General features: G+C 33.9%; 1 protein-coding gene across 1 annotated transcript; it reads right to left on the bottom strand.

Annotated features, from left to right (window-relative positions):
- Positions 1–11,699: 11,699 nt before the first annotated feature.
- LOC120089313 (patatin-like protein 3) lies at positions 11,700–15,159 on the bottom strand. The gene is made up of 6 exons (XM_039046749.2): positions 14,972–15,159; positions 14,532–14,713; positions 14,241–14,427; positions 13,981–14,142; positions 13,588–13,899; positions 11,700–12,109 (listed from the first exon to the last, which is right to left on the bottom strand). The coding sequence occupies exons 1-6, from the start codon at positions 15,083–15,085 to the stop codon at positions 11,885–11,887; spliced, it is 1,182 nt and encodes a 393-aa protein (XP_038902677.1). The 5' UTR covers positions 15,086–15,159; the 3' UTR covers positions 11,700–11,884.
- Positions 15,160–16,074: the final 915 nt, after the last annotated feature.

Below are 16,074 nucleotides of genomic sequence, written 5' to 3'. Positions count from 1 at the left end.
GAAAGACCAAGTACTCAGAAATAAGACGATTCCTTTGGTGAAGGTACTAGGGCATAATCATGGAATCAAAGAGGCAACCTGGGAACCTGGAAAGCTAATGAGAAAGAGATATCCTCAACTTTTCTAATGATATATCAGGTAAATTTCGAGAACGAAATTTCTTTTAAGGGGGAGGTGATTGTAAACCCCGAACTCTAAGTTTCCTATATAAGCATATTTAGCCAAAGGAATGTTATATTAATTATTTGATAAGTGGAGATCCATGGTTACTTACATGGGTTATGAAGGAAGGGAAGGTAAAATAAATTAATTGAAGGAGCTCACTAATTGGAATTGGCTGGAAACACTCAGTGCAGGATGAGGTGGCGGCTTGACCATTGAACACAGGAGGCGGTAGGAAAAATAAATGGAAACGGAAATTCAGAAGCTTGGTTTTGGCAAATGACATGAGCAAATTAAGTTAGCTCGATGCCATTTGAAATCTGGGAGAATCTAGTTTTCGAGGTTTTTTTGTCGAAGAAAGATATCAGAAAGAGAAGAACAAAAAGTGAAAAATTTACAGAAGGGGTAGATTATCGGATTAATCAGGGCCTGGGGTGAAGATTGGAAGGTCCAGTACAAACTACAAGGAATTTTCGGCTGATATTTTAAGGTAGAAAGATAACTCAATTCTAAAAGAGTTTGTAGAAGGAAGTTTCTTAAAAAGAGTCCTGAATTTTGAGTTATGAATTTTTGAAGTTAAAACTAAAAATTTGTGCGTAAACAAGTAGCTACTTAGGAAGATTAAGCAGGCAGCTCACTATAGAGAGCAAAAGTGAGAGTGAGAGAGAGAGAGAGCGAGAGCGAAAGTGAGAGAGAGCGAGAGCGAGAGCGAAAGCGAGAGGTGGATCTCACTAAGGATGGAAATCTCGCTGGTTTTGCACTGAATCTCACTGGAAGTGCCAAATCTCGTTGGTTTTGAACTGAATCTCGTTGGAAAGTGCCAAATTTCACTGGCAATGGTAAATCTCGCTCATAAGGATGATCTCGCTCATGAGGGTGATCTCGCTCATGATGATCATCTCGCTAGTAATGCTGATTTTGTTGATAAAAGTTTCATTAGTAAATGAACTATCTGAGTCATTTTGCTGAGAATTCTATGGAATCTAACTGAGAATTATGTCCTTTCAGGCTAAGAAGAGCTAGGAGAGGCATATAAACCATTAAGAGCCCCGACAAGCTGTGAGTTTCTAAAATGAATTTAATGGTTTCAATACTTATGCATAAAAGACCATGTAAGTTACAGTGATGTTAATGATAAGTTTATACTTCCTCAAGCAACAAATGTTTAATGAATATCGTAGCGTATCTTCTCCAGCTTGTATATGTTTTAACGCATGCCAAGGTATGTTGTGAATTCATTACAAAAGTTAAGTTCCTATGTTGAAGCATGCGTTCTGGAGGAAGGCTATGATGGAATGAGTCTTTGTGTAAATGGCATGCAATGAAACTTAATTTGATGCTAGGAAATAACCCGATACTGAAGGATACGGAGAAGGTATCTGGGTAATAGTACCTAAGGTGTTGACGGTACTTAGAAAACTCCACGTGCACGTAGGTAGTTCTGAATGAGATGCCGAAGTATAGGTCTCTTAGGCCATATACCAGCAAAGGGAGGCCGAAGTATCGGTCTATTCGCCGGTAACAGACGTTGGGAGCTAAAGCGATGTATGATCGTTCTCAACTAGGGAATAATGATGTTTAATGATGTTTAAGAGTAGTTATGAATGTTTATGCTTAGAGGAAGTTTCTTGAGATGCCCATCGATATATTTGCATGTTTATAGTAATGTAATGCATGGTGTAATATGATTCTATAGTCACTCACTCGGCTACTAGCTCACAGATTTTCTATGTTTTCCTTTTCCAGGTAGCGGTCTGATTCCTCAAGGTTGATCATGTTGTTGCTTGCCACTGAAAAGCCCGACTTGTCAAGAAGAACTTAGGTTGATGGTCTGCCTATGTACACATGTTTTGAGAGGGACTAGGGCTTTGTTAGTGATGTTTGGGGCCAACTGTAAATATTTTACATGTAGATGTTGTGTCATGACTGTTTGCATGTGATTATATAAACTTATGTAGAACCTTATGGAGACATGTTGTATGCGTACAATAATAATGTTTAACAGGTTGGTGTTTAGGTTAGAAGGCTTAGGTTGTAAGTGCTGGCAATAGGGCTAGTAACTGCTACCGTCACATCTCCTTCCAGATTAAGAGGGTAATCTTGGAAGAGGGTGACACAAGGATTCAGTTCTTAGTAAACGTTGCCACAGGGAGAGAATGACTCTACGAGTTGGCACTGGTGAGGTTGTTTCAACTGTTGCTGTAGGCAGGCTGAAGTTATTTGTTGACAAGTAACATTATATATTACTGGATAATGTTTTTGTAGTTCCTCATATCAAGCAGATTTTAATCTCAGTTTCTTGTCTCATTGAACAAGGGTATACCATCTCTTTTTTTGAGAATAAAATGTTTATTTTCAATAATGGAATGGAGATTGGTTATGGTTCAATGGAAAGTAACTTATATGTACTAAGGTCGTCAGTCATAAAAGCCTTGTTTAATACTGAAATGTTCAGCATGGCAGCAACAGCTAAAACACTAAAGGTTTCTCCTAAGGAAAACACCCATCTTTAGCATCTAAGGTTAGGTCACATCAATCTCAATAGGATTGAGTAGTTGGTGAAAGGTGGACTTCTTAAGAGTTTAGAAGAAAACTCCTTGTCGGTGTGTGAATCATGCCTCAAAGGCAAGATGACCAAACATTCTGGAAAAGGTTACAGAGCCAAGGAAGTCTTGGAGCTTGTACTTTCTGACCTTTGTGGTCGATGAATTTAGAGCTCGAGGTGGGTATGAATAATTTCAAGGAGGTCTTGGAGCTTGTACTTTCTGACCTCTGTGGTCGATGAATTTAGAGCTCGAGGTGGGTATGAATAATTTCATCTCTTTCATAGATGATTATTGAAGATACGGGTATCTCTACCTAATGCAACGTAAGTTTGAAGCCCTTGACAAGTTCAAGGAGTATAAAGCTAAAGTTAAAAACTTGTTAGGTAAGAAGATAAAAACACTACGATCAGATCGTGGTGAAGAGTATATGAACCTCCAATTCAAGAACTATATGATAGAACATGGGATTATGTCCAACCTCTCAACCCTAGGTACACCTCAGACGAATGGTATATCAAAAAGGAGAAACAGAACCTTGTTGGACATGGCTCGGTCTATGATAAGTTGTTCTCATCTTTAAGACTTGTTTTGGGTTTTTTCAATGGAGACTGCATGTTATATCCTGAACAACGTTCCCTCAAAAAATGTTTCTGAAACACCTTTTGAACTGTGGAGAGGATGTAAAGGTAGTTTATGCCACTTCAGCATTTGGGGCTGTCCGGCACATGTGCTAGTGACTAACCCAAAGAAGTTGGAACCGGGTTCGAAAGTTTGCCTCTTCATAGGCTACCCTAAGGAAACGAGAGGTGGATACTTCTATTATCCAAGTGAGAACAAAGTGTTTGTTTCTACAAGTACTATCTTCTTGGAAGAAGACCACATGAGGGATCATAAGCCACGAAGTAAGCTCATTTTGCGTGAAATTTCTAGTGAGACTAAGACTACTGAGGGTTCAATAGAAGTTGTTGAATAGGCCGACAGATCAACAAGAGTTATGGAGGTCGGGGCATCTAGTCAACCAGCTCAAAAGTTGAGACTGCGTCGACGTAGTGGGAGGGTTATGACCCCACCAGATCGCTACATGGGTTTAATTGCCCAAAACGTCATTTCCAATGACGGGGTCGAGGATCTATTATCTTTTAAGAAAGCAATGGAGGATGTTGACAAGGATGAATGGGTCAAGGCCATGAACCAGGAAATGGAGTCTATATACTTCAATAACGTCTGGGAGCTTATTGATCTGCTTGATGGGGTAAGACCTATTAGGTGTAAGTGGATCTACAAGCAAAAGAGAGGTGTAGATCGAAAGGTGCAAACCTTTAAGGCTCGACTTGTGGCAAAGGGTTATACCCAGATCGAGGGAGTTGACTATGAGGAAACTTTCTCACCTATTGTCATGCTCATGTCTATCAGGATACTCCTGTCAATAGCTACATTTAATGATTACGAGATATGGCAAATAGACGTCAAGACTGCCTTTCTTAATGGTAATCTTGAGAAGACCATCTATATGACTCAACCAGAGGGGTTCATAGTTGCAGGTCAAGAGCAAAAAGTTTGCAAGCTTAATAGGTCCATTTATGGGCTGAAAAAAGCGTCTCGATCATGGAACATTAGATTTGACACTGCAGTCAAGGCGTTTGCCTTTGATCAGAACATTGATGAGCCTTGTGTCTACAAGAATATCATCAACAAGTCAGTAGCTTTCCTGGTACTATATGTAGATAATATCCTACTCATTGGGAATTATGTAGAGTATCTGACTGACATTAAGAAATGGCTAGCTGCCCAGTTCCAAATGAAAGATTTGGGTGAGGCACAGTACATTCTAGGGATCCTGATCATTTAAAATCGTAAGAACAAAAGGTTAGCCTTGTCTGAGGCATCGTACATCGATCAAATGTTGATCAAGTACATGACGTAAGATTCCAAGAGGGGTTTGTTACCCTTCAGGCATGGAATCATTTTTTCTAAGGATCAATGTCTTAAGACACCTCAATAAGTTGAGAAGTTGAGACAGATTCCCTATGCTTCAGCTATAGAAAGCTTAATGTATGCAATGTTGTATACCGGACCCAACATTTGCTATGCAGTAGGGACTTTCAGTCGGCATCAGTCCAATCCAGGATTTGATCGCTAGATGGCGGTCAAGATGATCCGCAAGTATCTTCAGAGAACGAGAGACTACATGCTCGTATATGGAAATAAGGATCTGATCCTTACAGGATACACAGACTCTAAGTTTCAGACTAATAGAGATTCTCACAAATCGACATCGGGGACAGTGTTCACTCTAAATGGAGGAGCTGTAATGTGGCGAAGCATTGAGCAATGATGCATCACAGACTCCACTATGGAAGCTGGATACGTAGCCGCTTGTGAAGTAGCTAAGAAGGTTGTTTGGCTGAGGAAATTCCTTACAGATTTGGAAGTTATTCCAAATATGGATTTGCTATAACTCTCTATTGTGATAACAGGGTGGCTGTGGAAAATTCGAAGGAGTCTCGGAGTCATCGTGGGGGTAAGCATATAGAGTGGAAATACCACTTGATCAGGGAGATTATGCATCGCGGTGATGTGATAGTCACAAAGATCGCATCGGAGCACAACATTGTTGATCCCTTTACAAAGGGTCTCACGGCTAAAGTGCTCGAAGGTCACTTGGAGAGTTTGGGTTTGTGGGACGTGCAACATCTTGTCTAGGGTAAGTGGGAGATGATACTGGGGTATGCCCTAATTTATTGTATATTGTACATGTTTTTCTCTTGGATTGTACATTAGTCTCTCGAGGCATTAGGACAAGTGGGAGATTGTTGGGATTGGTGTATTAATTCTCCCGGAGTCTTGTTGTTTGTAATATACACATTTTTTATGAATAAAATAATTGTTATTTCATTCTAGTATTTACTCATATCCAATAAACAAAGCTCCATGGTTATTATATGTAAACTTAAGCATGTATATGAGATATAAAAGTGGATCATGCCTTAAGTGATAACCTAAATAAGTCTGTAGTATAAGGATTAAGGTGGTATACCTGATCCTGGTGACACTACGGATACGGCCCACTCTGTAGAGGTTCGCAAGTGTTGTAAACTACTACAGATGGTAGATCCTGACCATTCATGTGGAGACATGCGAGCGGGGGTGTCTTACACAAAAAGTTTATGTAAGACCGGAATCACGAGATGACTAGACTCTGTATATAACGCCGTTGATACTAGAGACTAACATCTCACCTAAACGACCATAGGTGACACGACCTCAATCCTGAGTATTTTCGGAACTCTTGCTTTTGAAGGTAGTCCTTTGATTAGTATGAGTGAAAGTGGCTAGATTGCCAACTTAACATGCCTACCTTTTTGCAGAATTGTTTAATTTGGGAGCTAGGAACTCAATACACAAGATGGAATTCACTCCTTCCCCAAAACAGGGATAAGTAGATAGATTGCTCTCTTAAGGGCTGATTTCGGGACTTGAACATAGTGGCCACAACTTCTCTTTAGAAGAGAGGACTCAATCATAGTAAGACTATGATTTATGTTCATTAGAGGAATCAGTGGTACTTAAGGAGTTATATGTAACTACAGGGGTATAACGGTTATTGGCCGAGCTATACTTACGAGCGATCGGTTAAGGGTTGTCGCACTATTGATTAGTTCAGATGAACACATAATATATCTATAGTAAGGAGAGTTCAGCTGTCGATCTTTAGTTGAGTGTCTGTTAGTTAACGGATGGTGGATCCCGTGACTAAAGAGTTTAGTAAGTTATTCACTTACCATTGGAGCTTCGTGCCATAGGTCCATAAGGTCCCCTTTGTAGCTCAATGGATTCAAGTTGAGAACCAGTTCTTGGTGTTGATTTGAAATATTCAAATTGACAAGAGGTAATTCGATTATACATGATATGATCGGTATGGTATATGAATACATCAATTTGAGGATTAATGTAAATAAGATTTACATTAAGAGCCATGGAATAGAAAAAGAGATATAGTTTATATGTTTCATGAGATGAAATATTAAAACTATAGGTTATAAATATATTATGGCAAGTTAGTTATTATTTATATTTATAATAATATTAATTATTGGATAATTATCTCTTTTTCTCTAATAACCAAATGACTGGGAGGTTATTGGTGGTTTCATGGTAACCGTGAGATAAAAGGAAAAATATTTTCCTAATTTTAGTTCATGTTGATTTGAGATTTCCAAACTTGGAACTTACTCACGGAATAGTTGTGAAGTAAATCAAATTTACTAAACAACATCTTGGAGTTAGCTAAACGATTGTGGAATGTTCTTACACGATAGACACTCAACTTGAAGATGAGCTAAAAGATCGCATAGCTTTTGCTAGACGATCGCATAGCTTTTACTAAACAATTGGGCATCGACATATATGATATGCTATATCTTCTCCCATTTGCTCAATCATTTACACGACTGTCCTCATCCGATTTCAACCTCTAATCAAGTCCACATAGAGCCTACCCTCTAGATTCTCACACTGAGAACACCGAGGCAACCGTTTTGGTGGTGTCATACTCAACTCGATGGAGTCGAGATTTTGTGGAGGCCGTTCGCGGTGTTCGGGGTGTTTGTGACCTTGGTGATCGCTTAGTTCGAGTTCGCTGTGCAGTGTAGCGGTCGCGTTGGACGAACATTCGTCTGTTGTTGTGATCGAGCGTTCGTGATCAAGGAACTTGAAGATGAGTCTTCAAAGGTTTGTGAAATCCTTCCCTTGATCATATAGTAAAACATGTTGTAATTTCTGTTTTGTGCATAATCGTATGTTTCCAATTTTGATTGTAAGTGTAATGTTCATATACGATTGAAATTTAGAAAGATCCTTCCACTGCTCATGGAAATCCTCGTGTATGATTTCCTTCATATACTTTAATTCAGTTGGAGATCTTGTAGATCAATTTAATGGGGTCAAACCTATAGGTTGCAAATGGATCTACAAGAGAAAATGAGGTGTTGATGGGAAGTTGCAAAACTTCAAGACTAAACTTGTGGCAAAGGGTTATACCCAAGTTAAGGGAGTCGATTATGAGGAGACTTTCTCATTTGTTGTCATGTTGAAGTCTATCTGGATACTCATGTCCATTGTCTCATATTATGACTATGAGGTTTGGCAAATGGACGTCAAAACCTGAATGACAATCTTGAGGAGACCATATATATGGAGTAGCCTGAGAGATTCATTACCCAAGGTCAAGAGCAAAAAGATTGCAAGCTTAATCGATCCATTTATGGATCGCAATAACCTTCTCGATCTTGTAATATAGGATTTGATACTGTGATCAAATCTTATGACTTTTATCAGAATGTTGATGAGCCTCATGTTTATAAGAAAATCATCAATAGTTCGGTAGCTTTTCTTCTACTATATGTGGATGATATCCTATTCATTGGGAATGATATAGGTCTACTGACCGAAATTAAAAATTGGCTAGGAATCCAATTCCAAATGAAAGAACAAAATGTTGACCTTGTCTCAAGCGTCGTGCATTGACAAGATGCTTGTCAAGTTTTCGATGCAAAACTTCAAGAGAGGTTTGCCCCTTTTCAGACGTGGAGTTATTTTGTCTAAGGAATAGTTTCCTAAGACACCTCAAGACGTTGAGAAAATGAGACAGATCTCCTATGCATCAGCTATTGATAGCCTAATGTATGCGATGTCATATACTAGACCTGACATTTGCTATGTAGTGAGGATAGTCAGTAGATATCAGTCTAATCTAGGATTTGATCACTAGACCGCCGTTAAGAACATCCTCAAGTATCTTCGAAGAATGAGGAATCACATGCTCGTGTATGATTCTAAGGATTTGATCCTTACAGGATACATAGACTCTGATTTCCAGAATGATAAGGATTCTAGGAAATTCAGTTCAGGATCAGTGTTCACTCTGTCTTTATACATTGTGGACAATGCACCTTTCCAAGTTTGGGTGGAGGAGTACTACATCTTTGTGTCACTTAGGCTCTGGAAGACATGTTGGACCCTTGTTTGACCTGAATTATAATGAAATTTTGAATTCTTCAATTTTAGATTTTTTTTTTTTTTTTTTTTTTTTGTGAATTTGTAAAGAAGATGTCTTGAAATATTGAGAAATTTTGTTTGTATTTTGCTAATTAGGATATACCGTATACTCTGAATTTTCGATTAGATGATCTACTATGGAAATAGGATAACATAGTTATGAATTAGGTTTTGTTTAAATTCTTCTTGGAGTCTCTTGCATATCTGAGTATATAGTCTTTATTTTGGCTAGGGTCCTAACAGTTAAACATGTCTTTATTTCAACTAATTTGGTTGTCACCCTAAAAGGTCATGAAATAAGTTAAAAGATTTGTTATGGGTTTGTGTACTTGTGTTAGCTAGATTGAGTATAAAAGGAAAATTTTGATAAAGAAAAATTTAGGAAGAAGATTACTCCTCTTTCTTATGGTGCTAAAATATCATGGGCGGATATGACACTCGTAGTTGCCACTGCATCAATGTGCTTTTAAAAGTAAGCTTGGACACTTTGATTGAGACTCTACTCATAGCTAGATATCTTTCATCACCCATGTGAGTAAGCTAGAACGAAGGAAGTGTGTCACAAAAAGTTCTTCTTTCGCCTGAAAAGAAAGAAAGAAAAAAAATATCCAATCTAGCATTCTTTTTGCTACATGGATGATTAGAGAATTATTTAGCAAATTCATAGAACTAGAGTAGGGAGAATACTAGAGAGGTTTAAGGACTTAAATGGAAAGGGGATAGTCATACCATAACACAGGGGATGAAAAAATTTAGCATTAAAATGTCTTAACATTAGAATGTGCTTGAACATCACGACTTATGGATCTAACATATTTGCAGAATAGGGAGGTTTGAGTTAATTGCTTGTATGTTTAGAATTTTCCTATGGGTTCATTCTGTCTTTGATTAAAACTAGCAAAGTCCTAGGTTGAGGGTGGTGAAAAACACTTAAAAATTGCTTTCTAGAGCTTAGGCTTTAGTTAGTTTTGCTCAATAATTGTGTTCGTCGTGAAGGGATTGAACTCCTCGATCTCGCAGCAAAAGATTTAAGAGTTTCTTTGATTTATTTAGAATTAAATAGAATTAAAGAGAAGGTTAAGAAATTAATACCTTTGTAGTACATGTTGTCAAGAATTCCTGGAATCTACTATCTTCAATTGTAATCACCACCAATACAAGGTCATTCCTTGCTATAACTCAATCAAGCTTGTGAGAGCCTCCTTAAAAGAATTGAAGATGAAAAGGAAAAGTCGTAGAGAACTTTCAACTACAATTTTTTTGGGGAGTAAAGGACTCTATCGAGAGTTTTTCTGTTGCAAGATTTCAGAAAAACTTATTGTTATTTCTCCATCTCTATAAGGTCATATTTATAGGAGCCTCATTAGAGGAACTCAAATCAAATATTATTATTTTAATATCTTATATTAAAATAAATATATTAATTATTTGAATCATATTTAATAATTTAATTCTCTCAAGTTATATATTTATTAGTTAAATCTTATTTAAATTAAATATAATAATGAATCTTAATACATTAAATACTTATATATGATATTGATGGTATCTAATATCATAAATACATTTTTTTTCAATTTAACATATTAATTTGAACATTTCAAATTTTTTTGTTAATACTAGTTCATCGATGTTTGTTCGTTATGAGCTAGTAAGGGGACTTTATAAACCTACATAATATAAGCTCTAATGCTGCAAAATTGATTAACTAAATTCTTTAATTAATCTTCATTCACTAATTATTGGGCATTCCACTATAGACCTATAATTGAACTCTTATGAAATGTAGGATAAGTTGCATCCATGGATATAATCATTACAAATAAGTCGATCCTTCATAATTTGTTCATAAATATAGCTGGATCAAATGTTCTTCTTACCCCTGTAATCACCGCATTCTCCTTAACTACCACTAATCTTCTAATGAACAATTTTTTTATAGTCTCGAAGACTAATGAGAGGATGGGCCCTATAATTCAAGTCCAAAAATCAACGATTAAGGGAACTACTTATCTATTTTCCTTATATGGGAAAGAGTGAATTCCAATTTTTGAAATTACACTCCTAACTTCTTGTTTAGTTAAAGTCTCCCAAATGGTAGACATATTGAATCGGTTATTCGAATGACTCTCGCCCTACAAATCAAAGGATTGCCCCTCATAGATAAGAGTTTATAATCACTCAAGATTAAGATTAAGTCATATATGATCATTCTATGATATATTAATTTCTTCAATTAACAGAGTTATAAAAAGAGATTAAATATTTCACAGCTCAGTCTTATACAAACTCTTTGTACAAAATGCCCCATTTGTATAGGATACCCCATTCATATTTCTCCACATGAATGATATGGATTTAATCATTAATAACAATTACAAAGTGCATGATATCCATAGTGTAATCAAGATAAGGCACCAAACCTTATCCTCATACTATTGACCTTTTGAGGTTATTGCATGAACATGATTCACCTATATGTCAATCACATACCGTTCAAGATTACATATAATAACCTTGAATTTTGAAGTTATTACTTGGACAAAATTCAATTTTAGTATTGCTATGTTCAAAGGTTCAATTTTTGTTACTTTCAATGAATCTTAAATTTAGTCTATTTTTCTAAAAAAAAAATATTAATTTTTAGTCGTTCCACTCTATAGATTTTGAAAAACACCTTCCTAGTGTATTTCCTTGAATGAAAATTATAAATTAACTTTGAAGGACTAAATTTATTGATAATATTTAGACTACAATTAAACACCTCAAAATAGGGGAACTAAAATGATATTTCAACTTTTTTTTTTTTTTAATTCTTAATCAGCCCAAATTATTAGTTATTCTTATTGTCAAGGGAAAAATCAAAATAAGACTAGATAATATTTTTCATTTCTATATTTCTCGATTTTGTGATATATAAGTTATAATACGTGGTATAAAAATGTCCTTTTTTTAAAAAAAAAAAAAAAAAAAGAGATTAAATAGTCTAGAAGTATTTTTGAAATACTTTTACAATTTATTGGACTAAAATATGGAATGCTTAAACAGTTGAATAGACGAAAAAATGAACATGAAAATAAAGAAGCAGAAAATCATGAAATGGAATTGGGCTCAAGGGCTCAAGGGCTCAATCGTAATTTTCTCTCTTCTGACAACATTTGAGCAAATTCAGTAAGGGCTTTTTCATTGGTTCCTTGGCCATCAAGTGGCTCAAACTTTCCAGATTCCAAATTTACCCTTGACAATGGTTTCTTCAGCAAATTCTCTCCCACCTCAATTAGCTTTAATAAATTTTGTTCGGTTGCAGTATCCACCGACGATACATCACCACTCAATGTGTCATCCTGTTTGTAAATCCACAATCACATATATTATCGATTTTTATTTTCAGATCTAATTTGTTTCTTGATTATAATACCTATTTATTTTGTTTTACCTATATTTATACTTTTTAAAGAAAAAAAATGAAATATGTCTCAACATTTTAGGTTTAATTTCTATTTGATTCCTAATTTTCAAAACGTTACACTGTTAATTCTCAAGTTTTGGATTTGATTTTAATTTAGTTCATAGGTTTCGGAATGTTAAGGTTTGACCATTGAGACTTGAGTTGTGTTTTAGTTTAGTCCATAAGTTTCAAGATTTTTACGTATACTTTTGATTTCTAACTTTCACTAAATACTCATTTTTCATTGTTAGTGTTAACATTTATTAGTTGTGAGGATTTTTACACTAAAGATGAAAAGTAAGTATTTAATGAAAGATCGAAATTAAAAGTACAAATCTGGAAACCTATGGACCAAATTAAAACAAAACTCAAATATAAAATTGTAACATTTTGAAACTTAAGAACCAAAATAGAACTAAACCAAAGAACCAAAAATATAATTTTTCCTGAAATAATGTCTATGCATTTATTGAGAATTCCACATGAAAATCCAAATAAGTACTCATAATTTAGATTCAATTCAAGAATGGTAAACCTAAAAAGGAACCATCTTAGATTACATTTGACATTTCCTTAGCTTTATCAAAAATGTAAAAAATCTTAATCGTTTTTTTGTATTTGATAAAATAGATTTAAATTAAATTTGTTAAAATCACTAGTATCCTAGTAGTTTTTAGATTCCCATAAAATATAGTAAAATTTTTAATTAATATTTCGTTTTCAACTTTATATTTTAAAAGAAGATTTGTTTTATATATTATCTATTTCTCACATAATCAAGTATATTTTCAATTTTCATGAGTTAAATGCATCAATTTTTCAAAAATATATATATATCATACTAATTTTTTTAAAAAAAATAAAGCCATTTTCCTTAATATTTAAAAATTAATCTAGAACAAACAAAATTTACCATACTAAACAATTATTTATAAAAAAAAATTTTAAAAATTGATTATAAGTCTATTCTAGTTATTATATCTAAAATAAGATTTTTTATTTATTTATTTACCGAACACTCTAACTTACTTTTTCAAGTTTAAGTTGAAATTTTGTCAAACAAAGCACAATTGTCAGTAATTATTTTAAAAACTACAACAATCCTAATAGGGCCTTAAACATGTTGAAGACCTCACATTAAAAAATTGGGAAAAGGTCACAACCATTAATAAATAGATGGATTTTTCCTTTCATTGCCAATTAATTTTGAAATGCGACTTTATATTTATGAATTTATCTAATGCAGTGTAGTTTATGATTTGTATAAATGTATTTTAAAAGAAAATATGATTAATTTAAAATAAAGTTGTAATCAATGAAGTGCCTAATGTATGGAAAATAAATGGTGTTAAAAGTGTATATATATATATATACCTGAATACGAAGATAATTTCTTTGATGATGTTCAGATTGGAAGATACTAGAAATATGGTAATCCACCATATCAGCACTTGCATCTGTGAAAATATCAACAATAGGTGTTCCTCCACTATGGTATATCCAACCAATCATACCCCATTTAGAAGAAACAGCTGCACTATATTTCTCATCATTTTTAGGTGCACCAGTCCCTAAAGAAAGGATCAGCATCCTCTTTGATGTTTCCATGGGTTTTATTGCCATAAGTTCACTTCTTTCTTTCCAAATGCTCATTTCTTTTCTCACATGAGTCATTGCAGCTAATGTCTAAAACAATCACTTTAAATGATCATTACATTATCATTAATTTTGTATAAGACTAATTTTTTATTACGAGAGAAGGCTTACTGGATTATTTGCTGCAACTCCACCATCAACCATGTCGAATTTACGAATATTTCCTTTTGAGTCCTTAGTTTGAAATTCGTGACTAGGTAACAGAGTTGGTGCTGCAGAGGTACTAATGCAAACATCTGCTAATTTTGGATTCTTTAGCTCATCCCATTTAGCCTGAAAAAATGTTAGTTTAGGTTAATTAGTTCATTTAATTTGGATAAAAAGAAATACATATTAGTTTAAAATTTTATTATAATAAATGATTTTCATACATCGGCTGTGGTGAAAATCACAGGTTGAAGACGCTTAATGTCGAATGCAGGAATAATGACTTGTGTTAGAGTTTCCTTGAGTGTTATATCTCCAAGCAATCCTTTTATCAATGACCTCAAGTATTTGCCGTCATATTTTGGGCCCATAACTTTTCCAAATAAATTCATCGTTGAACTTAAGAAATGACTGCAATCATACCATAAAACACCAAATTTAGTTATGAAAAACCATAAGGAAAAGCCTTTTTGCAAATTGAAAAACTATATACAAAAGAGAAGAAAATGACAAACTTTCTCTGAGGGAAGATTTTTGGTGCATGTTCTATGTAGAAGCGACTAAGATCTTTTGCAGCATACAAAGGTCGATTATTCTTGTCAGGAGCTGTAAGCATGGAGGTAATCAAACCACCAGTGCTTGTACCAGCAATTACATCAAAGTAATCTGCTATTCTCACATCTGGCCCATCCAATTCCTGGCAAAAAAGAAAAAAAAAAGATCCATACAAACTTATAGGACACTGAAAGGAGTAACTATCCTTAGCATATCCTTCATAAGCTTTGATACCATATTAGATAAAAATGGTGTTCCATCTCACAACGAATTGGTTACGCGAGATAAAAAGATCTCTCCATCTTTTCAATAGGGATCCTCACAACATTCACCTTTTTGAAATCAATCCGAATTCACATTGAGTCCATTTTTTAAAAGAAAATGTATGTATTGTTATTACCTGAAGCTTAGACTCGAGAAAAGCTAGAATAGTTCCTGGAATGATACCTCTAATGCCACCTCCATCAATACTCAAAATTGTTATCCTCTTCCCCTTCTCACAATCAGCAGCCATGTTTTATTTGTAAATTGAAAGAAGGGGTTTGTGAGAGGGAAAGAAAAAAGAGAATAATAAGTTTGATTTTGCAATTGGAGTTTGAGATTATAATGTAAGATATCCTATTTTCAAAGGGGTTTTTATAGGGGAAAATAGACTCAAGTTCAAAGAAAAATAAAAATTAGGCATTCTTCAATCATGTAAATACGAGCCTAAATACTTTACGAGTTTCTACTCTTTGTTATTTTTTGTTTAATGTTTCACGTGATATCTTTTATTTATTTTATAACTGAAATTATATTTTTCCCACTTGCCAACTTGAGTTTGGCTCCAATTTAATGTTCTCAATTTTTTTTTTTTAAAAAAAAAACCTTGAAAAAATGTAATAAATTAGGTTCATATCTTCTAAATAGCTGAAGATTGGATTTATATACTATTTTAATGGCTCAATTTTGAAGGATGCTCAATTTTATTCTACATTTAGTTTGCTTTGTTTTTTTATTTATCTAAAAAAAATTATTAACCTTGAGAGTCTGTTTTTCTTAATGTAAATAATCGAAATATTTAGATGACTGAAGATATCTGACATCCTTAAATAACTATATTTGTTTTGTATGAATATTTTTAAAGTTATCGTGAAAATATTTAGATATCTGTGTTTGTTATGTAGAAATTCTACTCTTGAACATCTTAAATTTACATAATGTTCTTGTCTTTACAACTATTCATTAATTGATAATTAATATTTAATATAATTCAAACTTATGTAACATTTGTTTTAATTAATTTGAATTTTTTAAATTAATATAGATTTATTATTTTATTTTTATTTTTCTCAATAAAATAATATATATTAATTTAAAATTTTTATACCATAAATATTAATTTGAATTTGAATTTGAATTTTCTTCTATAAAAAATAAAAACTATAATACAACTAAAGAGAGTCAAATACATAATTAACAATATTTTAATTATAAAATAAATATAAAAAAGAGTCATATACA

Source organism: Benincasa hispida, chromosome 10 (genome assembly GCF_027475165.1).
Source record: "Benincasa hispida cultivar pf3 chromosome 10, pf3_genome.v1.1, whole genome shotgun sequence".
Lineage (NCBI taxonomy): Eukaryota > Viridiplantae > Streptophyta > Magnoliopsida > Cucurbitales > Cucurbitaceae > Benincasa > Benincasa hispida.
This window is presented reverse-complemented; position numbering and strand designations above follow the sequence as displayed.

Bases quoted from the DNA above. Each gene is read 5' to 3' on its own strand.
- LOC120089313 (XM_039046749.2), bottom strand. From the start codon at position 15,085: ATGGCTGCTGATTGTGAGAAGGGGAAGAGGATAACAATTTTGAGTATT. The intron at 14,143-14,240 runs GTATGAAAATCA...ACATTTTTTCAG, and splicing joins TGATTTTCACCACAGCCGAT to GCTAAATGGGATGAGCTAAA. The intron at 12,110-13,587 runs GTATATATATAT...ATTTACAAACAG, and splicing joins GAAATTATCTTCGTATTCAG to GATGACACATTGAGTGGTGA.